General features: G+C 39.2%; 1 protein-coding gene, 2 long non-coding RNA genes and 1 gene segment (V, D, J or C); all 4 read left to right on the top strand.

Annotated features, from left to right (window-relative positions):
* LOC127360258 (T cell receptor beta chain MC.7.G5) overlaps positions 1 to 24,232 on the top strand; it is a gene marked incomplete in the record, with an annotated part of 299,553 nt that overhangs the window by 236,944 nt on the left and 38,377 nt on the right.
* LOC127360789 (uncharacterized) lies at positions 4,938 to 9,194 on the top strand. Its single transcript, XR_007883921.1, has 3 exons — positions 4,938 to 5,116; positions 5,245 to 5,442; positions 9,119 to 9,194. It is a non-coding gene; the product is annotated as an uncharacterized LOC127360789 (long non-coding RNA).
* On the top strand, positions 11,602 to 21,407 carry LOC127360532 (T cell receptor alpha variable 5-like). The segment is given in 3 exon segments: positions 11,602 to 11,816; positions 16,678 to 16,775; positions 21,163 to 21,407. Coding segments are annotated over 3 exon segments (357 nt in total).
* Positions 22,083 to 24,017, top strand: LOC127360768 (uncharacterized). The gene is made up of 4 exons (XR_007883908.1): positions 22,083 to 22,375; positions 22,506 to 22,992; positions 23,129 to 23,621; positions 23,713 to 24,017. It is a non-coding gene; the product is annotated as an uncharacterized LOC127360768 (long non-coding RNA).

Consider the following 24,232-nt stretch of genomic DNA (forward strand, 5'->3'; position numbering starts at 1 on the left):
TCTCCAGCTATGATAGCATTTCTGTTCATCTTGCTTCCATGTAATGAAATTAGCTGCAAAAACTGCAATTTAACTGTGTTGTTAATTTACAAAGACATTTTACCTTTTTTCACTGGGGCTTCTGTATCATTTACTTTTAAAATCTGTGTTTTTCCCACAGATCGAGCCAAGAGTGTGACATTTCAGCTGTCTCTTCCTAGAATAGTCGAGGACAAGGCCAGAGTAGAAATTACATGCATTCATGATGATAACACCCTCTATGTAATGCTCTGGTACCAGCAAAAAGAGAGAGGTTTGATGAGCTTGATTGGATTCAGCAGTTCTGGCAGTGAGCCTAACTATGAGAAACAGTTTAACGATCGGTTTGAGATTACAAGAACAGAAGTCAACATAGGAGCTCTGATTATTCAGAGTGTGAATCTATCAGACACGGCTGTGTATTACTGCGCTGGCAGTACACAGTGATGCGGTTTAATGCCACTCCTCACTAAAAACCCTCACCTTCCTGTGAATGAGACATTTGCAGATGAGGCAGTGTCTCTATTTACACTGACTCTCACTGGTGGAAGCTGTGTTTCTCCTGCAGCAGAGCAAACCTGGAGGATGTCTCCAGTTGTGATCGGATTTCTTCTCTTCTTGTTGCCATGTAATGAAATTACCTTCAAACAACATTAATGTTTTTTCCACAGTTGCTTCTGTATCAACAACTATTCTTAATGTGTGCTTTCCCAACAGATCGAGGCCGAGCTAAGAGTGTGACGTTTCAGCAGTCTCCTCTACAAATAGTCACTAAAAATACCGAAGTGGACTTTAAATGCAGTCACAATGATAGCAGTCTAACAGTAATGCTCTGGTACCAGCAAACAGAGAGCGGTCTGATGAATTTAATTGGATATTTCTACTCTAGTGACCCCACATATGAGAAACAGTTTGAAGATCGGTTTAAGATTACAAGAAAAGACGTCCAAACAGGAGGTCTGACTATTCAGAGTGTGAATCTGTCAGACTCAGCTGTGTATTACTGCGCTGCCAGTACACAGTGATGTGGTTTAATATCAGCCCTCACTAAAAACCCTGTTCTCTTCTTTCTCTCTGTTTCAAGTTCAAGATCCTGAGAGGCAGGCTGGTGTAATTAGCTTCAAAACAGATAAACAAAAATAATGTGACTCTTTACAGTCACACAGTCTCAAAGAGGTCCTTTTACTTAAAACTCACTTTTAAAGCACACAGTAGAATTGATGGCTGCAATATACAGGCACAAACTGTATGCAATGACCAACTCATTTCATTTTTAATTTGAGACTGCCTCATATCCCAGCTATGACAGATTTTCCCAATTTATCCAAATCCATTACTGCTGTTGGTATGTACACTTTACCACCTACAGCAGATCAAACTAAATCAACAAAAGTGAAGATCAAAATACAAATGCAGTGAGCCAGTGCTGTCTTTAATAACAACAAAAAGCAATAGGAAAACTTCTCACCACTCAGTACAAGCAGAGGGAAGGAGATAGTAATAACAGAGACAATAATATGGCAAAGCAGAATAGAAACATAGGCAGCAATCTGTTGCATAACCAATTCAGCCACAACACACTCAAGATGCTCAACCATGAGTGTTCATATTTCACCATTAAAGAATCATACAAGTGCCAAACAACAACCAATGGGAAAAGTCTCAGCCATTCAAAGACATAACAATTAACAGATGAAATAGCAGCCAAGACAGCAGCTCAAAAACATCGTCACGTTAAATTCAAACTTATGATGCAAAAAAATCACTCCCAATCATATTGCAATCATAATTATCTGTCAAAATAAAAGCATTATGATGTATTTTAAAAACATCAACTCATAATATACAGGTTAGCACAAAACATAAACTCTTACCTTGCTGAGGTGAAGCTTTGATTTCTAGCAATTCTGAGAAGAGAAACTCCATTGGAATAAAATCCCAAACAGCCAAAAGCAGGAACGGAAAACTCCAGATGGAAGTTTGAAGGTGGCATTTGCGGCCAACAATTGGTGTTAGGATCCATGTTTGATATCAACAACCAATGAACTGACTACATTGGCAGGTTGAAGTGCTGTGAAGACATCAAAAAACCTCCACATGTCCTCCTGATGCAACGCTAATTAAAACGTTTAGCTGCAAACTTTTTAAAACTAGCTTAATTTACTGTATTTTCTACTGTGTAACGAGTGGGCGGGGCATTGTCAGTTTAAAAAGACGATGTTGACCAATCAGATTCCGCCGTGGCTCAATTAGCTGGTTTTCATCCAATCACCTCAGCAGGTGATTAATTAATTGAACACACTTTTGTTTGTCAGTAAACAGAGATATATTGTATAAATTCATTCACTGAATATTACAGTTATAGGGATAGTATTCTCCATTTATATACATGAACACATATTATCCCATTAAAGTAATCACAATTATCATCAATAAATTGCTATTAAGTTTGTTAATGTAATAAAAGATGTTGGATAAATTATAGGAAGTTAAGCTATTTATAAATATCTGAAAATAATAGATGCTCTTTGGAGCACAGATGATCTTTGGTGGGGATGAAAACCTACAGATAACCCTGGCTTATTTGTAAAAAAGGCACTGCATTGAAGTTTTTAAACAACTTTGTTTACAAAAGCTCTTACAAGAAACCAGAGAATCTATGAAGAGAATAAACAAATAAGTTGTAAGCTGGAGGCAGTATACATTAAAAACTATAAATTAGAGTGTTAGTGGGGTTTTTTTTGACAAGAGGACCTGAGCAGAGGAAGAAGGTGGGGGAAGAGGAGGTGTGACGTATGGAGAAGGGGAAGTCATCTCTCATTTAATCTGCAATAAGTTTGTCAGACCGGAGGAACATTTGAATGTTGCACCTCTGACACCAGATTTCAGTAAATGCTGTCATTGTAAAGTTGATATGGAAACAATTGTGCATTTCTTTTTGTTATTTGTTGCTGTTACACAGGTGTTGATTTAACTTTAGTTTCCAGGATGCCTCCAGCTTTATACACATTTGGATTTTTACTGCTCGTTCTTACAAGTAAGCCTGACTCACTGATATATTACTTTTTAAAGAATATTAAGTACTGTTGTCTCTGTAATCTGCACCACTCTGTGCTTATGGGACAACACATTTTAAATTAATTCCTACAAATTGCTTGAATTCAGACTTTACCTTAATGACACAAATTGACCTTGTTCACAGGAAAAGTGGAGAGTGTTACCTTTGAACAGTCCTCTGCTCAAGTTGTGAAGGACGGGACCAAGGAGGTCACGATTGATTGCAGTCACGATGACAGCAGCCTCGGAGCTATGCTGTGGTACCAACACAAGCCGGGCAGTGGGTCTATGAGCCTCATTGGGTACTCAGTCCTCAATGGTGAACCAAACTACGAGGTCCAGTTTAAAGACAGATTCCAGATAAAAAGCGGCATGCAGAAAGGATCTCTGATCATTCCAACAGCGAATCTGTCAGACTCAGCTGTGTATTTCTGCGCTGCTAGCACACAGTGATGTGGTTTAATACAACTGCTTCACTAAAAACCTCCTACGACATAGGAACAATAACAGCTGTGGCTCTGGGTTCTAGTCATTTGAGATCGTGGAGAAATCAAATGTTGGAGGCTGACAGCACTTTGCTGCACCGATAATACAACAGGAAAAGGGGTACATGAGCATATAAAGTCTGCTAATTATAATTAAGAATCCAAACTACATACAGCAGGGTCCTGAGGAATAGATTCAACCAATAGGTGGAGGCACAGCACATGGTTTGCAGCTTTTATGATGAGGATGTGATGATGAATTAACCCCCGCACAGACACAACCCCCCTCCCTCTTCATCCTGAGTCTTATTTTTCTTCGTGCAATACTTTACTCACATCAGTGCCTGACCATGTCCTCATCTGTGCTAACCTTTGCTCTTCTCTTTATCTGTTTTCATTGTAAGAAATGTCATCCTGAATTGAACATTAAAGCAGTCATTATATCATTATTTATACAACATGCTGAACATTATCTGTGCTTCCTCCACAGGTAAAGTGAGCGCTGTTAGGTTTCAGCAATCTCCTCCCCAGATAGTAAAGGAGAAAACCACTGTTCAGATTAACTGCAGCCACGATGACACTAGCCTTCTATTAATGCTCTGGTATCAGCAAAGACAGGACAGTCAGTCTATAACCCTCATTGGGTATGGATATGGAACAGGTAGCCAAAGCTACGAGGATCAGTTTGAAGAACAATTCAAGCTGACGAGAGAAGACTCAGCCAGAGGAACGCTGATGATTCACAGAGCAAACCTGTCGCACTCGGCTGTGTATTACTGCGCTGCAAGTACACAGTGATGTGGTTTAATGCCACTCCCTCACTAAAAACCCTCACCTTCCTGTGAATGAGACATTTGCAGATGAGGCAGTGTCTCTATTTACACTGACTCTCACTGGTGGAAGCTGTGTTTCTCCTGCAGCAGAGCAAACCTGGAGGATGTCTCCAGTTGTGATCGGATTTCTTCTCTTCTTGTTGCCATGTAATGAAATTACCTACAAACAACATTAATGGTTTTTTTCCACAGTTGCTTTTGTATCAACAACTATTCTTAATGTGTGCTTTCCCAACAGATCGAGGCCGAGCTAAGAGTGTGACGTTTCAGCCGTCTCCTCCAAAAATAGTCACTAAAAATACTGAAGTGGACTTTAAATGCAGTCACAATGATAGCAGCCTTAATGTAATGCTCTGGTACCAGCAAACAGAGAGCGGTCTGATGAATTTAATTGGATACGGCTACCCTGGCACTGACCCCACATATGAGAAACAGTTTGAAGATCGGTTTAAGATTACAAGAAAAGACGTCCAAACAGGGGGTCTGACTATTCAGAGTGTGAATCTGTCAGACTCAGCTGTGTATTACTGCGCTGCCAGTACACAGTGATGTGGTTTAATGCCACTCCCTCACTAAAAACCCTCACCATCCTGTGAATGAGACATTTGCAGTTGAGGCGCTCTCTCTTGATACATCGTTGGAGGAGGCTGTGTCCCTCCTGCAACAGCACAAACTTGAAAATGTCTCCAGCTGTGATATCATTTCTGCTCATCTTGCTTCCATGTAATGAAATTAGCTGCAAAAACTGCAATTTAACTGTGTTGTTAATTAACAAAGACATTTTACGCTTTTACCTTTTTTCACTGTTTCTTCTGTATCATTTACTTTTAAAATCTGTGTTTTTCCCACAGATCGAGCCAAGAGTGTGACATTTCAGCCGTCTCTTCCCAGAATAGTCGAGGACAAGGCCAGAGTAGAAATTACATGCATTCATGATGATAACAACCTCTATGTAATGCTCTGGTACCAGCAAAAAGAGAGAGGTTTGATGAGCTTGATTGGATTCAGCAGTTCTGGCAGTGAGCCTAACTATGAGAAACATTTTAAAGGTTGGTTTAAGATTACAAGAACAGAAGTCAACATAGGAGCTCTGATTATTCAGAGTGTGAATCTATCAGACATGGCTGTGTATTACTGCGCTGCCAGTACACAGTGATGCGGTTTAATGCCACTCCCTCACTAAAAACCCTCACCTTCCTGTGAATGAGACATTTGCAGATGAGGCAGTGTCTCTCTTTACACTGACTCTCACTGGTGGAAGCTGTGTTTCTCCTGCAGCAGAGCAAACCTGGAGGATGTCTCCAGTTGTGATCGGATTTCTTCTCTTCTTGTTGCCATGTAATGAAATTACCTTCAAACAACATTAATGTTTTTTTTCCACAGTTGCTTCTGTATCAACAACTTTTCTTAATGTGTGCTTTCCCAACAGATCGAGGCCGAGCTAAGAGTGTGACGTTTCAGCAGTCTCCTCCAAAAATAGTCAACGAAAAGAACAGAGTGGACTTTAAATGCAGTCATGATGACAATAATCTTGATGTAATGCTCTGGTACCGGCAAACAGAGAGTGGTCTGATAAATTTAATTGGATACGGCTACTCTGGCATTGACCCCACATATGAGAAACAGTTTGAAGATCGGTTTGAGATTACAAGAAAAGACATCCAAACAGGAGGTCTGACTATTCAGAGTGTGAATCTGTCAGACTCAGCTGTGTATTACTGCGCTGCCAGTACACAGTGATGTGGTTTAATATCAGCCCTCACTAAAAACCCTGTTCTCTTCTTTCTCTCTGTTTCAAGTTCAAGATCCTGAGAGACAGGCTGGTGTAATTAGCTTCAAAACAGATAAACAAAAATAATGTGACTCTTTACAGTCACACAGTCTCAAAGAAGTCCTTTTACTTAAAACTCACTTTTAAAGCACACAGTAGAATTGATGGCTGCAATATACAGTCAAAAATTGTATGCACTGACAAACTCATTTCATTTTTAATTTCAGACTGCCTCATATCCCAGCTATGACAGATTTTCCCAATTTATCCAAATCCATTGCTGCTGTTGGTATGTACTCTTTACCACCTACAGCAGATCAAACTAAATCAACAAAAGTGAAGATCAAAATACAAATGCAGTGAGCCAGTGATGTCTTTAATAACAACAAAAAGCTATAGGAAAACTTCTCACCACTTTGCACAAGCAGAGGGAAGGAGATAGTAATAACAGAGACAATAATATGGCAAAGCAGAATAGCAACATAGGCAGCAATCTGTTGCATAACCAATTCAGCCACAACACACTCAAGATGCTCAACCATGAGTGTTCATATTTCACCATTAAAGAATCATACAAGTGCCAAACAACAACCAACGGGAAAAGTCTCAGCCATTCAAAGACATAAAAATTAACAGAAAAAATAGCAGCCAAGACAGCAGCTCAAAAACATCGCCACGTTAAATTCAAACTTATGATGCAAAAAAATCACTCCCAACCATATTGCAATCATAATTATCTGTCAAAATAAAAGCATTATGATGTATTTTAAAAACATCAACTCATAATATACAGGTTAGCACAAAACATAAACTCTTACCTTGGTAAGGTGAAGCTTTGATTTCTAGCAATTCCGAGAAGAGAAATCCCATTGGAATAAAATCCCAAGCAACCAAAAGCAGGAACAGAAAACTCCGGATGGAAGTTTGAAGGTGGCATTTGCGGCCAACCGTTGGTGTTAGGATCCATGTTTGATATCAACAACCGATGAATTGACTACATTGGCAGGTTGAAGTGCTGTGAAGACATCAAAAAACCTCCACATGTCCTCCTGATGCAACATTAATAAAAGGTTTAGCTGTAAACTTTTAAAAACTAGCTTAATTTACTGTATTTTCCTCTGTGTAACGAGTGGGTGGGGCATTGTCAGTTTAAAAAGACTGTGTTGACCAATCAGGGTCCACCATGGCTCAATTACCTGGTTTTCATCCAATCACCTCAGAAAGTGATTAATTAATTGAATACACTTTCGTTTTTCAGTAAACAGAGATATATTGTGTAAATTCATTCAAAATATGAAAGTTATAGGGATAGTATTCTCCATTTATATACATGAACACATATTATCCCATTAAAGTAATCACAATTATCATCAAGCATAAACTGGTATTAAGATTTTTAATGTAATGAATTAATTAAAAAAAAAAATTATAGGAAGTTAAGTTAATTATATATATATGAAAATAATAGATGCTCTTTGGATCACAGATGGTTTTTGTTGGGGATGAAAACCTACAGATAACCCTGGCTTATTTGCAAAAGAAAGAAAAAGGCACTGCATTAAAGATTTGAACTTTATTTACTAAATTCTTAGAAGTAAAAAGAAAATCTATGAAAAGAATATAAAAAGAGGTTCTAAGCAGGAGGCAGTATACATGGACCTACAATATGATGAATTAAAAATGTTCAATAATACAACTACAAATTAGTTTTAGAAGACAGATTATTAGTATCATTATTGATTATTGATTGATTATTATGATGATTATTAGTATAAAAGGTCAAAAACTTCAGATTTTCTAACTTCAGCCATTATACTGAGCAAAACCAATAGTAATTTAAGTGTATTCATTTGTGAAAAATAAAAGTGCAGCACTTTTTACAAGAGGAGCTGAGCAGAGGAAGAAGGTGGGGAAGAGGAGGTGTGACTTATGGAGAAGGGAAGTCATCTCTCATTTAATCTGCAATAAGTTTGTCAGACCGGAGGAACATTTGAATGTTGCACCTCTGACACCAGATTTCAGTAAATGCTGTCATTGTAAAGTTGATATGGAAACAATTGTGCATTTCTTTTTGTTATTTATTGCTGTTACACAGGTGTTGATTTAACTTTAGTTTCCAGGATGCCTCCAGCTTTATACACATTTGGATTTTTACTGCTCGTTCTTACAAGTAAGCCTGACTCACTGATATATTACTTTTTAAAGAATATTAAGTACTGTTGTCTCTGTAATCAGCACCACTCTGTGCTTATGGCACAACACATATTAAATGAATTCCTACAAATTGCTTGAATTCAGACTTTACCTTAATGACATAAATTGACCTTGTTCACAGGAAAAGTGGAGAGTGTTACCTTTGAACAGTCCTCTGCTCAACTTGTGAAGGACGGGACCAAGGAGGTCACGATTGATTGCAGTCACGATGACAGCATCCTCCAATATATGCTGTGGTACCAACACAAGCCGGGCAGTGGGTCTATGAGCCTCATTGGGTACTCAGTCGCCAATGGTGAACCAAACTACGAGGTCCAGTTTAAAGACAGATTCCAGATAAAAAGCGGCACGCAGAAAGGATCTCTGATCATTCCAACAGCGAATCTGTCAGACTCAGCTGTGTATTTCTGCGCTGCTACCACACAGTGATGTGGTTTAATACAACTGCTTCACTAAAAACCTCCTACGACATGGGAACAATAACAGCTGTGGCTCTGGGTTCTAGTCATTTCAAAAAAAAAAATCTGTGTTTTTCTCCACAGATCGAGCCAAGAGTGTGACATTTCAGCCGTCTCTTCCCAGAATAGTCGAGGACAAGGCCAGAGTAGAAATTCCATGCAGTCATAATGATAACAACCTCTATGTAATGCTCTGGTACCAGCAAAAAGAGAGAGGTTTGATGAGCTTGATTGGATTCAGCTATTCTGGCAATGAGCCTAACTATGAGAAACAGTTTAAAGGTTGGTTTAAGATTACAAGAAATGACACCCAAACAGGAGCTCTGATTATTCAGAGTGTGAATCTATCAGACACGGCTCTGTATTACTGCGCTGGCAGTACACAGTGATGTGGCTTAATGCCACTCCCTCACTAAAAACCCTCACCTTCCTGTGAATGAGACATTTGCAGATGAGGCAGTGTCTCTCTTTACACTGACTCTCACTGGTGGAAGCTGTGTTTCTCCTGCAGCAGAGCAAACCTGGAGGATGTCTCCAGTTGTGATCGGATTTCTTCTCTTCTTGTTGCCATGTAATGAAATTACCTACAAACAACATTAATGTTTTTTTTCCACAGTTGCTTTTGTATCAACAACTATTCTTAATGTGTGCTTTCCCAACAGATCGAGGCCGAGCTAAGAGTGTGACGTTTCAGCAGTCTCCTCCAAAAATAGTCAACGAAAAGACCAGAGTGGACTTTAAATGCAGTCACAATGATAGCGATCTTGACGTAATGCTCTGGTACCAGCAAACAGAGAGCGGTCTGATGAATTTAATTGGATACGGCTACACTAGCAGTGACCCCACAAATGAGAAACAGTTTGAAGATCGGTTTAAGATTACAAGAAAAGACATCCAAACAGGAGGTCTGACTATTCAGAGTGTGAATCTGTCAGACTCAGCTGTGTATTACTGCGCTGCCAGTACACAGTGATGTGGTTTAATATCAGCCCTCACTAAAAACCCTGTTCTCTTCTTTCTCTCTGTTTCAAGTTCAAGATCCTGAGAGGCAGGCTGGTGTAATTAGCTTCAAAACAGATAAACAAAAATATTGTGACTCTTTACAGTCACACAGTCTCAAATAACTCCTTTTACTTAAAACTCACTTTTAAAGCACACAGTAGAATTGATGGCTGCAATATACAGGCAAAAACTGTATGCACTGACCAACTCATTTCATTTTTAATTTCAGACTGCCTCATATCCCAGCGATGACAGATTTTCCCAATTCATCCAAATCCATTACTGCTGTTGGTATGTACACTTTACCACCTACAGCAGATCAAACTAAATCAACAAAAGTGAAGATCAAAATACAAATGCAGTGAGCCAGTGCTGTCTTTAATAACAAAAAGCAATAGGAAAACTTCTCACCACTTTGCACAAGCAGAGGGAAGGAGGTAGTAATAACAGAGACAATAATATGGCAAAGCAGAATAGCAACATAGGCAGCTATCTGTTGCATAACCAATTCAGCCACAACACACTCAAGATGCTCAACCATGAGTGTTCATATTTCACCATTAAAGAATCATACAAGTGCCAAACAACAACCAATGGGAAAAGTCTCAGCCATTCAAAGACATAACAATTAACAGATGAAATCGCAGCCAAGACAGCAGCTCAAAAACATCGCCACGTTAAATTCAAACTTATGATGCAAAAAAATCACTCCCAATCATATTGCAATCATAATTATCTGTCAAAATAAAGGCATTATGATGTATTTTAAAAACATCAACTCACAATATACAGGTTAGCACAAAACATAAACTCTTACCTTGCTGAGGTGAAGATGTAATTTCTAGCAATTCTGAGAAGAGAAACTCCATTGGAATAAAATCCCAAGCAGCCAAAAGCAGGAACAGAAAACTCCGGATGGAAGTTTGAAGGTGGCATTTGCAGCCAACAATTGGTGTTAGGATCCATGTTTGATATCAACAACCAATGAATTGACTACATTGGCAGGTTGAAGTGCTGTGAAGACATCAAAAAACCTCCACATGTCCTCCTGATGCAACGCTAATTAAAACGTTTAGCTGCAAACTTTTTAAAACTAGCTTAATTTACTGTATTTTCTACTGTGTAACGAGTGGGCGGGGCATTGTCAGTTTAAAAAGACGATGTTGACCAATCAGATTCCACCGTGGCTCAATTAGCTGGTTTTCATCCAATCACCTCAGCAGGTGATTAATTAATTGAACACACTTTTGTTTGTCAGTAAACAGAGATATATTGTATAAATTCATTCACTGAATATTACAGTTATAGGGATAGTATTCTCCATTTATATACATGAACACATATTATCCCATTAAAGTAATCACAATTATCATCAATAAATTGCTATTAAGTTTGTTAATGTAATAAAAGATGTTGGATAAATTATAGGAAGTTAAGCTATTTATAAATATCTGAAAATAATAGATGCTCTTTGGATCACAGATGATCTTTGGTGGGGATGAAAACCTACAGATAACCCTGGCTTATTAGTAAAAAAGGCACTGCATTGAAGTTTTTAGAACAACTTTGTTTACAAAAGCTCTTAAAAGAAACCAGAGAATCTATGAAGAGAATAAACAAATAAGTTGTAAGCTGGAGGCAGTATACATTAAAAACTATAAATTAGAGTGTTAGTGGGGTTTTTTTGACAAGAGGACCTGAGCAGAGGAAGAAGGTGGGGAAGAGGAGGTTTGACATATGGAGAAGGGAAGTCATCTCTCATTTAATCTGCAATAAGTTTGTCAGACCGGAGGAACATTTGAATGTTGCACCTCTGACACCAGATTTCAGTAAATGCTGTCATTGTAAAGTTGATATGGAAACAATTGTGCATTTCTTTTTGTTATTTGTTGCTGTTACACAGGTGTTGATTTAACTTTAGTTTCCAGGATGCCTCCAGCTTTATACACATTTGGATTTTTACTGCTCCTTCTTACAAGTAAGCCTGACTCACTGATATATTACTTTTTAAAGAATATTAAGTACTGTTGTCTCTGTAATCTGCACCACTCTGTGCTTATGGGACAACACATTTTAAATGAATTCCTACAAATTGCTTGAATTCAGACTTTACCTTAATGACATAAATTGACCTTGTTCACAGGAAAAGTGGAGAGTGTTACCTTTGAACAGTCCTCTGCTCAACTTGTGAAGGACGGGACCAAGGAGGTCACGATTGATTGCAGTCACGATGACAGCATCCTCCAAACTATGCTGTGGTACCAACACAAGCCGGGCAGTGGGTCTATGAGCCTCATTGGGTACTCAGTCCTCGTGGGTGAACCAAACTACGAGGTCCAGTTTAAAGACAGATTCCAGATAAAAAGCGGCATGCAGAAAGGATCTCTGATCATTCCAACAGCGAATCTGTCAGACTCAGCGGTGTATTTCTGCGCTGCTAGCACACAGTGATGTGGTTTAATACAACTGCTTCACTAAAAACCTCCTACGACATGGGAACAATAACAGCTGTGGCTCTGGGTTCTAGTCATTTGAGATCGCGGAGAAATCAAATGTTGGAGGCTGACAGCACTTTGCTGCACCGGTAATACGACAGGAAAAGGGGTACATGAGCATATAAAGTCTGCTAATAATAATTAAGAATCCAAACTACATACAGCAGGGTCCTGAGGAATAGATTCAACCAATAGGTGGAGGCACAGCACATGGTTTGCGCCTTTTATGATGAGGATGTGATGATGATTAACCCACGCACAGACACAACCCCCCTCCCTCTTCATCCTGAGCCTTATTTTTCTTCGTGCAATACTTTACTCACATCAGTGCCTGACCATGTCCTCATCTGTGCTAATCTTTGCTCTTCTCTTCATCTGTTTTCACTGTAAGAAATGTCATCCTGAATTGGACATTAAAGCAGTCATTATATCATTATTTATACAACATGCTGAACATTATCTCTGCTTCCTCCACAGGTAAAGTGAGCGCTGTTAGGTTTCAACAATCTCCTCCCCAGATAGTGAAGGAGAAAACCACTGTTCAGATTAACTGCAGCCACGATGATACTGGCCTTCCTATAATGCTCTGGTATCAGCAAAGACAGGACAGTCAGTCTATGACCCTCATTGGGTATGGATATGGAACAGGTAGCCAAAACTACGAGGATCAGTTTGAAGAACAATTCGAGCTGACGAGAGACGGCACAGCCAGAGGAACGCTGATGATTCACAGAGCAAACCTGTCGCACTCGGCTGTGTATTACTGCGCTGCAAGTACACAGTGATGTGGTTTAATGCCACTCCCTCACTAAAAACCCTCACCATCCTGTGAATGAGACATTTGCAGTTGAGGCTCTTTCTCTTGATACATTGTTGGAGGAGGCTGTGTCCCTCCTGCAACAGCACAAACTTGAAAATGTCTCCAGCTGTGATAGCATTTCTGCTCATCTTGCTTCCATGTAATGAAATTAGCTGCAAAAACTGCAATTTAATTGTGTTGTTAATTTACAAAGACATTTTACGCTTTTACCTTTTTTCACTGGGGCTTCTGTATCATTTACTTTTAAAATCTGTGTTTTTCCCACAGATTGAGCCAAGAGTGTGACATTTCAGCCGTCTCTTCTCAGAATAGTCGAGGACAAGGCCAGAGTAGAAATTACATGCAGTCATAATGATAACAACCTCTATGTAATGCTCTGGTACCAGCAAAAAGAGAGAGGTTTGATGAGCTTGATTGGATTCAGCTATTCTGGCAGTGAGCCTAACTATGAGAAACATTTTAAAGGTTGGTTTAAGATTACAAGAAAAGACATCCAAACAGGAGCTCTGATTATTCAGAGTGTGAATCTATCAGACACGGCTGTGTATTACTGCGCTGGCAGTACACAGTGATGTGGTTTAATGCCACTCCCTCACTAAAAACCCTCACCTTCCTGTGAATGAGACATTTGCAGATGAGGCAGAGTCTCTATTTACACTGACTCTCACTGGTGGAAGCTGTGTTTCTCCTGCAGCAGAGCAAACCTGGAGGATGTCTCCAGTTGTGATCGGATTTCTTCTCTTCTTGTTGCCATGTAATGAAATTACCTACAAACAACATTAATGTTTTTTTTTCCACAGTTGCTTTTGTATCAACAACTATTCTTAATGTGTGCTTTCCCAACAGATCGAGGCCGAGCTAAGAGTGTGACGTTTCAGCCGTCTCCTCCAAAAATAGTCAACGAAAAGACCAGAGTGGACTTTAAATGCAGTCACAATGATAGCGATCTTGACGTAATGCTCTGGTACCAGCAAACAGAGAGCGGTCTGATGAATTTAATTGGATACGGCTACACTAGCACTGACCCCACATATGAGAAAGAGTTTGAAGATCGGTTTAAGATTACAAGAAAAGACGTCCAAACAGGAGGTCTGACTATTCAGAGTGTGAATCTGTCAGACTCAGCTGTGTATTACTGCGCTGCCAGTACACAGTGATGTGGTTTAATATCAGCCCTCACTAAAAACCCTGTTCTCTTCTTTCTCTCTGTTTCAAGTTCAAGATCCTGAGAGGCAGGCTGGTGTAATTAGCTTCAAAATAGATAAACAAAAATAATGTGACTCTTTACAGTCACACAGTCTCAAAGAAGTCCTTTTACTTAAAACTCACTTTTAAAGCACACAGTAGAATTGATGGCTGCAATATACAGGCACAAATTGTATGCACTGACAAACTCATTTCATTTTTAATTTCAGACTGCCTCATATCCCAGCTATGACAGATTTTCCCAATTTATCCAAATCCATTACTGCTGTTGGTATGTACACTTTACCACCTACAGCAGATCAAACTAAATCAACAAAAGTGAAGATCAAAATACAAATGCAGTGAGCCAGTGATGTCTTTAATAACAACAAAAAGCTATAGGAAAACTTCTCACCACTTTGCACAAGCAGAGGGAAGGAGATAGTAATAACAGAGACAATAATATGGCAAAGCAGAATAGCAACATAGGCAGAAATCTGTTGCATAACCATTTCAGCCACAACACACTCAAGATGCTCAACCATGAGTGTTCATATTTCACCATTAAAGAATCATACAAGTGCCAAACAACAACCAATGGGAAAAGTCTCAGCCATTCAAAGACATAACAATTAACAGAAAAAATAGCAGCCAAGACAGCAGCTCAAAAACATTGTCACGTTAAATTCAAACCTATGATGCAAAAAAATCACTCCCAATCATATTGCAATCATAATTATCTGTCAAAATAAAAGCATTATGGTGTATTTTAAAAACATCAACTCACAATATACAGGTTAGCACAAAACATAAACTCTTACCTTGGTAAGGTGAAGCTTTGATTTCTAGCAATTCCGAGAAGAGAAATCCCATTGGAATAAAATCCCAAGCAACCAAAAGCAGGAACAGAAAACTCCGGATGGAAGTTTGAAGGTGGCATTTGCAGCCAACCGTTGGTGTTAGGATCCATGTTTGATATCAACAACCGATGAATTGACTACATTGGCAGGTTGAAGTGCTGTGAAGACATCAAAAAACCTCCACATGTACTCCTGATGCAACATTAATAAAAGATTTAGCTGTAAACTTTTAAAAACTAGCTTAATTTACTGTATTTTCTACTGTGTAACGAGTGGGCGGGGCATTGTCAGTTTAAAAAGACGATGTTGACCAATCAGGGTCCACCATGGCTCAATTACCTGGTTTTCATCCAATCACCTCAGCAGGTAATTAATTAATTGAATACACTTCCGTTTTTCAGTAAACAGAGATATATTGTATAAATTCATTCAAAATATGAAAGTTATAGGGATAGTATTCTCCATTTATATACATGAACAAATATTATCCCATTAAAGTAATCACAATTATCATCAAGCATAAACTGGTATTAAGATTTTTAATGTAGTGAATTAATTAAAAAAATAAATTAGAGGAAGTTAAGTTAATTATAAATATATATATGAAAATAATAGATGCTCTTTGGATCACAGATGGTTTTTGTTGGGGATGAAAACCTACAGATAACCCTGGGTTATTTGTAAAAGAAAAAAGGACTGCATTAAAGATTTGAACTTTATTTACTAAATTCTTAGAAGTAAAAAGAAAATCTATGAAAAGAATATAAAAAGAGGTTCTAAGCAGGAGGCAGTATACATAAACCTACAATATGATGAATTAAAAATGTTCAATAATACAACTACAAATTAGTTTTAGAAGACAGATTATTAGTATCATTATTGATTATTGATTGATTATTATGATGATTATTAGTATAAAAGGTCAAAAACTTCAGATTTTCTAACTTCAGCCATTATACTGAGCAAAACCAATAGTAATTTAAGTGTATTCATTTGTGAAAAATAAAAGTGCAGCACTTTTTACAAGAGGAGCTGAGCAGAGGAAGAAGGTGGGGAAGAGGAGGTGTGACATATGGAGAAGGGAAGTCATCTCTCATTTAATCTGCAAAAAGTTTGTCAGACCGGAGGAACATTTGAATGTTGCACCTCTGACACCAGATTTCAGTAAATGCTGTTATTGTAAAGTTGATATGGAAACAATTGTGCATTTCTTTTTGTTATTTGTTGCTGTTACACAGGTGTTGATTTAACTTTAGTTTCCAGGATGCCTCCAGCTTTATACACATTTGGATTTTTACTGCTCGTTCTTACAAGTAAGCCCGACTCACTGATATATTACATTTTAAAAGAATATTAAGTACTGTTGTCTCTGTAATCTGCACCACTCTGTGCTTATGGGACAACACATATTAAATGAATTCCTACAAATTGCTTGAATTCAGACTTTACCTTAATGACATAAATTGACCTTGTTCACAGGAAAAGTGGAGAGTGTTACCTTTGAACAGTCCTCTGCTCAAGTTGTGAAGGACGGGACCAAGGAGGTCACGATTGATTGCAGTCACGATGACAGCAGCCTCCAATATATGCTGTGGTACCAACACAAGCCGGGCAGTGGGTCTATGAGCCTCATTGGGTACGCAGTCGCCAATGGTGAACCAAACTACGAGGTCCAGTTTAAAGACAGATTCCAGATAAAAAGCGGCACACAGAAAGGATCTCTGATCATTCCAACAGCGAATCTGTCAGACTCAGCTGTGTATTTCTGCGCTGCTAGCACACAGTGATGTGGTTTAATACAAGTGCTTCACTAAAAACCTCCTACGACATGGGAACAATAACAGCTGTGGCTCTGGGTTCTAGTCATTTGAGATTGTGGAGAATTCAAATGTTGGAGGCTGACAGCACTTTGCTGCACCGGTAATACGACAGGAAAAGGGGTACATGACCATATAAAGTCTGCTAATTATAATTAAGAATCCAAACTACATACAGCAGGGTCCTGAGGAATAGATTCAACCAATAGGTGGAGGCACAGCACATGGTTTGCAGCTTTTATGATGAGGATGTGATGATGATTAACCCACACACAGACACAACCCCCCTCCCTCTTCATCCTGAGCCTTATTTTTCTTCGTGCAATACTTTACTCACATCAGTGCCTGACCATGTCCTCATCTGTGCTAATCTTTGCTCTTCTCTTTATCTGTTTTCATTGTAAGAAATGTCATCCTGAATTGAACATTAAAGTAGTCGTTATATCATTATTTATATAACATGCTGAACATAATCTCTGCTTCCTCCACAGGTAAAGTGAGCGCTGTTAGGTTTCAGCAATCTCCTCCCCAGATAGTGAAGGAGAAAACCACTGTTCAGATTAACTGCAGCCACGATGACACTAGCCTTCTATTAATGCTCTGGTATCAGCAAAGACAGGACAGTCTGTCTATGACCCTCATTGGGTCTGGATATGGAACAGGTAGCCAAAGCTACGAGGATCAGTTTGAAGAACAATTCAAGCTGACAAGAGAAGGCACAGCCAGAGGAACGCTGATGATTCACAGAGCAAACCTGTCGCACTCGGCTGTGTATTACTGCGCTGCAAGTACACAGTGATGTGATTTAATGCCACTCCCTCACTAAAAACCTTCACCATCCTGTGAATGAGACATTTGCAGTTGAGGCGCTCTCTCTTAATACATTGTTGGAGGAGGCTGTGTCCCTCCTGCAACAGCACAAATTTGAAAATGTCTCCAGCCGTGATATCATTTCTGCTCATCTTGCTTCCATCTAATGAAATTAGCTGCAAAAACTCCAATTTAACTGTGTTGTTAATTTACAAAGACATTTTACCTTTTTTCACTGGGGCTTCTGTATCATTTACTTTTAAAATCTGTGTTTTTCCCACAGATCGAGCCAAGAGTGTGACATTTCAGCCATCTCTTCCTAGAATAGTCGAGGACAAGGCCAGAGTAGAAATTACATGCAGTCTTAATGATAACAACCTCTATGTAATGCTCTGGTACCAGCAAAAGAGAGAGGTTTGATGAGCTTGATTGGATTCAGCAGTTCTGGCAGTGAGCCTAACTATGAGAAACAGTTTAACGATCGGTTTGAGATTACAAGAACAGAAGTCAAAATAGGAGCTCTGATTATTCAGAGTGTGAATCTATCAGACACGGCTGTGTATTACTGCGCTACCAGTACACAGTGATGCGGTTTAATGCCACTCCCTCACTAAAAACCCTCACCTTCCTGTGAATGAGACATTTGCAGATGAGGCAGTGTCTCTCTTTACACTGACTCTCACTGGTGGAAGCTGTGTTTCTCTTGCTGCAGAGCAAACCTGGAGGATGTCTCCAGTTGTGATCGGATTTCTTCTCTTCTTGTTGCCATGTAATGAAATTACCTACAGACAACAATTTAACTGTGTTCTCAATATTATACAGGAAAAGATTAATGGCTTTCTCTTTTTTTTTTTTTTTTTCCACAGTTGCTTATGTATCAACAACTATTCTTAATGTGTGCTTTCCCATCAGATCGAGGCCGAGCTAAGAGTGTGACGTTTCAGCAGTCTCCTCCAAAAATAGTCACTAAAAAGACCAGAGTGGACTTTAAATGCAGTCATGATGACAATAATCTTGATGTAATGCTCTGGTACCAGCAAACAGAGAGTGGTCTGATGAATTTAATTGGATACAGCTACATTAACAATGAACCCACATATGAGAAAGAGTTTAAAGATCGGTTTAAGATTACAAGAAATGACACCCAAGCAGGAGCTCTGATTATTCAGAGTGTGAATCTGTCAGACTCAGCTGTGTATTACTGCGCTGCCAGTACACAGTGATGTGGTTTAATATCAGCCCTCACTAAAAACCCTGTTCTCTTCTTTCTCTCTGTTTCAAGTTCAAGATCCTGAGAGGCAGGCTGGTGTAAATAGCTTCAAAACAGATAAACAAAAATAATGTGACTCTTTACAGTCACACAGTCTCAAAGAAGTCCTTTTACTTAAAACTCACTTTTAGAGCACACAATAGAATTGATGGCTGCAATATACAGGCAAAATTGTATGCAATGACCAACTCATTTCATTTTTAATTTCAGACTGCCTCATATCCCAGCTATGACAGATTTCCCCAATTTATCCAAATCCATTACTGCTGTTGGTATGTACACTTTACCACCTACAGCAGATCAAACTAAATCAACAAAAGTGAAGCTCAAAATACAAATGCAGTGAGCCAGTGCTGTCTTTTATAACAACAAAAAGCTATAGGAAAACTTTTCACCCCTCAGTACAAGCAGAGGGAAGGAGATAGTAATAACAGAGACAATAATATGGCAAAGCAGAATAGCAACATAGGCAGCAATCTGTTGCATAACCAATTCAGCCACAACACACTCAAGATGCTCAACCTTGAGTTTTCATATTTCACTATTAAAGAATCATACAAGTGCCAAACAACAACCAATGGGAAAAGTCTCAGCCATTCAAAGACATAACAATTAACAGAAAAAAATAGCAGCTCAAGAATTATCACATAGCACAAAACATAAACTCTTACCTTGCTGGGGTGAAGCTTTGATTTCTAGCAATTCCGAGAAGAGAAACTCCATTGGAATAAAATCCCAAACAGCCAAAAGCAGGAACGGAAAACTCTGGATGGAAGTTTGAAGGTGGCCTTTGCAGCCAACCGTTGGTGTTAGGATCCATGTTTGATATCAACAACCGATGAATTGACTACATTGGCAGGTTGAAGTGCTGTGAAGACATCAAAAAACCTCCACATGTCCTCCTGAAGCAACGCTAATTAAAACGTTTACCTTTAAACTTTTAAAAACTCTAACGAGTGGGCGGGGCATTGTCAGTTTAAAAAGACAGTGTTGACCAATCAGATTCCACCTTGGCTCAATTAGCTGGTTTTCATCCAATCACCTCAGTAGGTGATTAATTAATTGAACACACTTTTGTTTGTCAGTAAACAGAGATATATTGTATAAATTCATTCACTGAATATTGAAGTTATAGGGATAGTATTCTCCATTTATATACATGAACACATATTATCCCATTAAAGTAATCACAATTATCATCAATAAATTGGTATTAAGTTTTTTAATGTAATAAAAGATGTCGGATGAATTATAGGAAGTTAAGCTAATTATAAATATCTGAAAATAATAGATGCTCTTTGGATCACAGATGATCTTTGGTGAGGATGAAAACCTACAGATAACCCTGGCTTATTTGTAAAAAGGCACTGCATTGAAGTTTTTAAACAACTTTGTTTACAAAAGCCCTTACAAGTAACCAGAAGATCTATAAAGGGAATAAACAAATAACTTGTAAGGTGGAGGCAGTATACATTAAAAACTATAAATTAGAGTGTTAGTGGGGGTTTTTTGACAAGAGGAGCTGAGCAGAGGAAGAAGGTGGAGAAGAGGAGGTGTGACTTATGGAGAAGGGAAGTCATCTCTCATTTAATCTGCAATAAGTTTGTCAGACCGGAGGAACATGCAAATGTTGCACCTCTGACACCAGATTTCAGTAAATGCTGTCATTGTAAAGTTGATATGGAAACAATTGTGCATTTCTTTTTGTTATTTGTTGCTGTTACACAGGTGTTGATTTAACTTTAGTTTCCAGGATGCCTCCAGCTTTATGCACATTTGGATTTTTACTGCTCCTTCTTACAAGTAAGCCTGAATCACTGATATATTACTTTTTAAAAGAATATTAAGTACTGTTGTCTCTGTAATCAGCACCACTCTGTGCTTATGGGACAACAAATTTCAAATGACTTCCTACAAATTGCTTGAATTCAGACTTTACCTTAATGACATAAATTGACCTTGTTCACAGGAAAAGTGCAGAGTGTTACCTTTGAACAGTCCTCTGCTCAACTTGTGAAGGACGGGACCAAGGAGGTCACGATTGATTGCAGTCACGATGACAGCAACCTCCAATATATGCTGTGGTACCAACACAAGCCGAGCAGTGGGTCTATGAGCCTCATTGGGTACTCAGTCCCCAATGGTGAACCAAACTACGAGGTCCAGTTTAAAGACAGATTCCAGATAAAAAGCGGCACACAGAAAGGATCTCTGATCATTCCAACAGCGAATCTGTCAGACTCAGCTGTGTATTTCTGCGCTGCTAGCACACAGTGATGTGGTTTAATACAACTGCTTCACTAAAAACCTCCTACGACATGGGAACAATAACAGCTGTGGCTCTGGGTTCTAGTCATTTGAGATTGTGGAGAATTCAAATGTTGGAGGCTGACAGCACTTTGCTGCACCGGTAATACGACAAGAAAAGGGGTACATGAGCATATAAAGTCTGCTAATTATAATTAAGAATCCAAACTACATACAGCAGGGTCCTGAGGAATAGATTCAACCAATACGTGGGGGCACAGCACATGGTTTGCAGCTTTTATGATGAGGATGTGATGATGATTAACCCCCGCACAGACACAACCCCCCTCCCTCTTCATCCTGAGTCTTATTTTTTTTCGTGCAATACTTTACTCACATCAGTGCCTGACCATGTCCTCATCTGTGCTAACCTTTGCTCTTCTCTTCATCTTTTTTCATTTTAAGAAATGTCCTCCTGAATTGAACATTAAAGCAGTCATTATATCATTATTTATACAACATGCTGAACATAATCTCTGCTTCCTCCACAGGTAAGGTGAGCGCTGTTAGGTTTCAGCAATCTCCTCCCCAGATAGTGAAGGAGAAAACCACTGTTCAGATTAACTGCAGCCACGATGACACTAGCCTTCTATTAATGCTCTGGTATCAGCAAAGACAGGACAGTCAGTCTATGACCCTCATTGGGTCTGGATATGGAACAGGTAGCCAAAGCCACGAGGATCAGTTTGAAGAACAATTCGAGCTGACGAGAGAAGACTCAGCCAGAGGAACGCTGATGATTCACAGAGCAAACCTGTCGCACTCGGCTGTGTATTACTGCGCTGCAAGTACACAGTGATGTGGTTTAATGCCACTCCCTCACTAAAAACCCTCACCATCCTGTGAATGAGACATTTGCAGTTGAGGCGCTCTCTCTTGATACATCGTTGGAGGAGGCTGTGTCCCTTCTGCAACAGCACAAACTTGAAAATGTCTCCAGCTGTGATAGCATTTCTGCTTATCTTGCTTCCATGTAATGAAATTAGCTGCAAAAACTGCAATTTAACTGTGTTGTTAATTTACAAAGACACTTTTACGCTTTTACCTTTTTTCACTGGGGCTTCTGTATCATTTACTTTTAAAATCTGTGTTTTTCTCCACAGATCGAGCCAAGAGTGTGACATTTCAGCCATCTCTTCCCAGAATAGTCGAGGACAAGGCCAGAGTAGAAATTACATGCATTCATGATGATAACACCCTCTATGTAATGCTCTGGTACCAGCAAAAAGAGAGAGGTTTGATGAGCTTGATTGGATTCAGCAGTTCTGGCAGTGAGCCTAACTATGAGAAACATTTTAAAGGTTGGTTTAAGATTACAAGAAATGACACCCAAACAGGAGCTCTGATTATTCAGAGTGTGAATCTATCAGACACGGCTGTGTATTACTGCGCTGCCAGTACACAGTGATGTGGCTTAATGCCACTCCCTCACTAAAAACCCTCACCATCCTGTGAATGAGACATTTGCAGTTGAGGCAGTGTCTCTCTTTACACTGACTCTCACTGGTGGAAGCTGTGTTTCTCCTGCAGCAGAGCAAACCTGGAGGATGTCTCCAGTTGTGATCGGATTTCTGCTCTTCTTGTTGCCATGTAATGAAATTACCTACAAACAACAATTTAACTGTGTTCTCAATGTTATACAGGAAAAGATTAATGGCTTTCTCTTTTTTTTTTCCACAGTTGCTTCTGTATCAACAACTATTCTTAACGTGTGCTTTCCCCACAGATAGAGGCCGAGCTAAGAGTGTGACGTTTCAGCAGTCTCCTCCAAAAATAGTCAACGAAAAGACCAGAGTGGACTTTAAATGCAGTCATGATGACAATAATCTTGATGTAATGCTCTGGTACCAGCAAACAGAGAGTGGTCTGGTGAATTTAATTGGATACAGCTACATTAACAATGAACCCACATATGAGAAAGAGTTTAAAGATCGGTTTGAGATTACAAGAAAAGACATCCAAACAGGAGCTCTGATTATTCAGAGTGTGAATCTATCAGACATGGCTCTGTATTACTGCGCTGGCAGTACACAGTGATGTGGTTTAATGCCACTCCCTCACTAAAAACCCTCACCTTCCTGTGAATGAGACATTTGCAGATGAGGCAGTGTCTCTCTTTACACTGACTCTCACTGGTGGAAGCTGTGTTTCTCCTGCAGCAGAGCAAACCTGGAGGATGTCTCCAGTTGTGATCGGATTTCTTCTCCTCTTGTTGCCATGTAATGAAATTACCTTCAAACTATATTGATGTTTTTTTTCCACAGTTGCTTCTGTATCAACAACTATTCTTAATGTGTGCTTTCCCCACAGATCGAGGCCGAGCTAAGAGTGTGACGTTTCAGCCGTCTCCTCCAAAAATAGTCACTAAAAATACTGAAGTGGACTTTAAATGCAGTCACAATGATAGCAGCCTTAATGTAATGCTCTGGTACCAGCAAACAGAGAGCGGTCTGATGAATTTAATTGGATACGGCTACCCTGGCACTGACCCCACATATGAGAAACAGTTTGAAGATCGGTTTAAGATTACAAGAAAAGACATCCAAGCAGGAGGTCTGACTATTCAGAGTGTGAATCTGTCAGACTCAGCTGTGTATTACTGCGCTGCCAGTACACAGTGATGTGGTTTAATATCAGCCCTCACTAAAAACCCTGTTCTCTTCTTTCTCTCTGTTTCAAGTTCAAGATCCTGAGAGGCAGGCTGGTGTAATTAGCTTCAAAACAGATAAACAAAAATATTGTGACTCTTTACAGTCACACAGTCTCAAATAACTCCTTTTACTTAAAACTCACTTTTAAAGCACACAGTAGAATTGATGGCTGCAATATA

Source organism: Dicentrarchus labrax, unplaced genomic scaffold (genome assembly GCF_905237075.1).
Source record: "Dicentrarchus labrax unplaced genomic scaffold, dlabrax2021, whole genome shotgun sequence".
Lineage (NCBI taxonomy): Eukaryota > Metazoa > Chordata > Actinopteri > Moronidae > Dicentrarchus > Dicentrarchus labrax.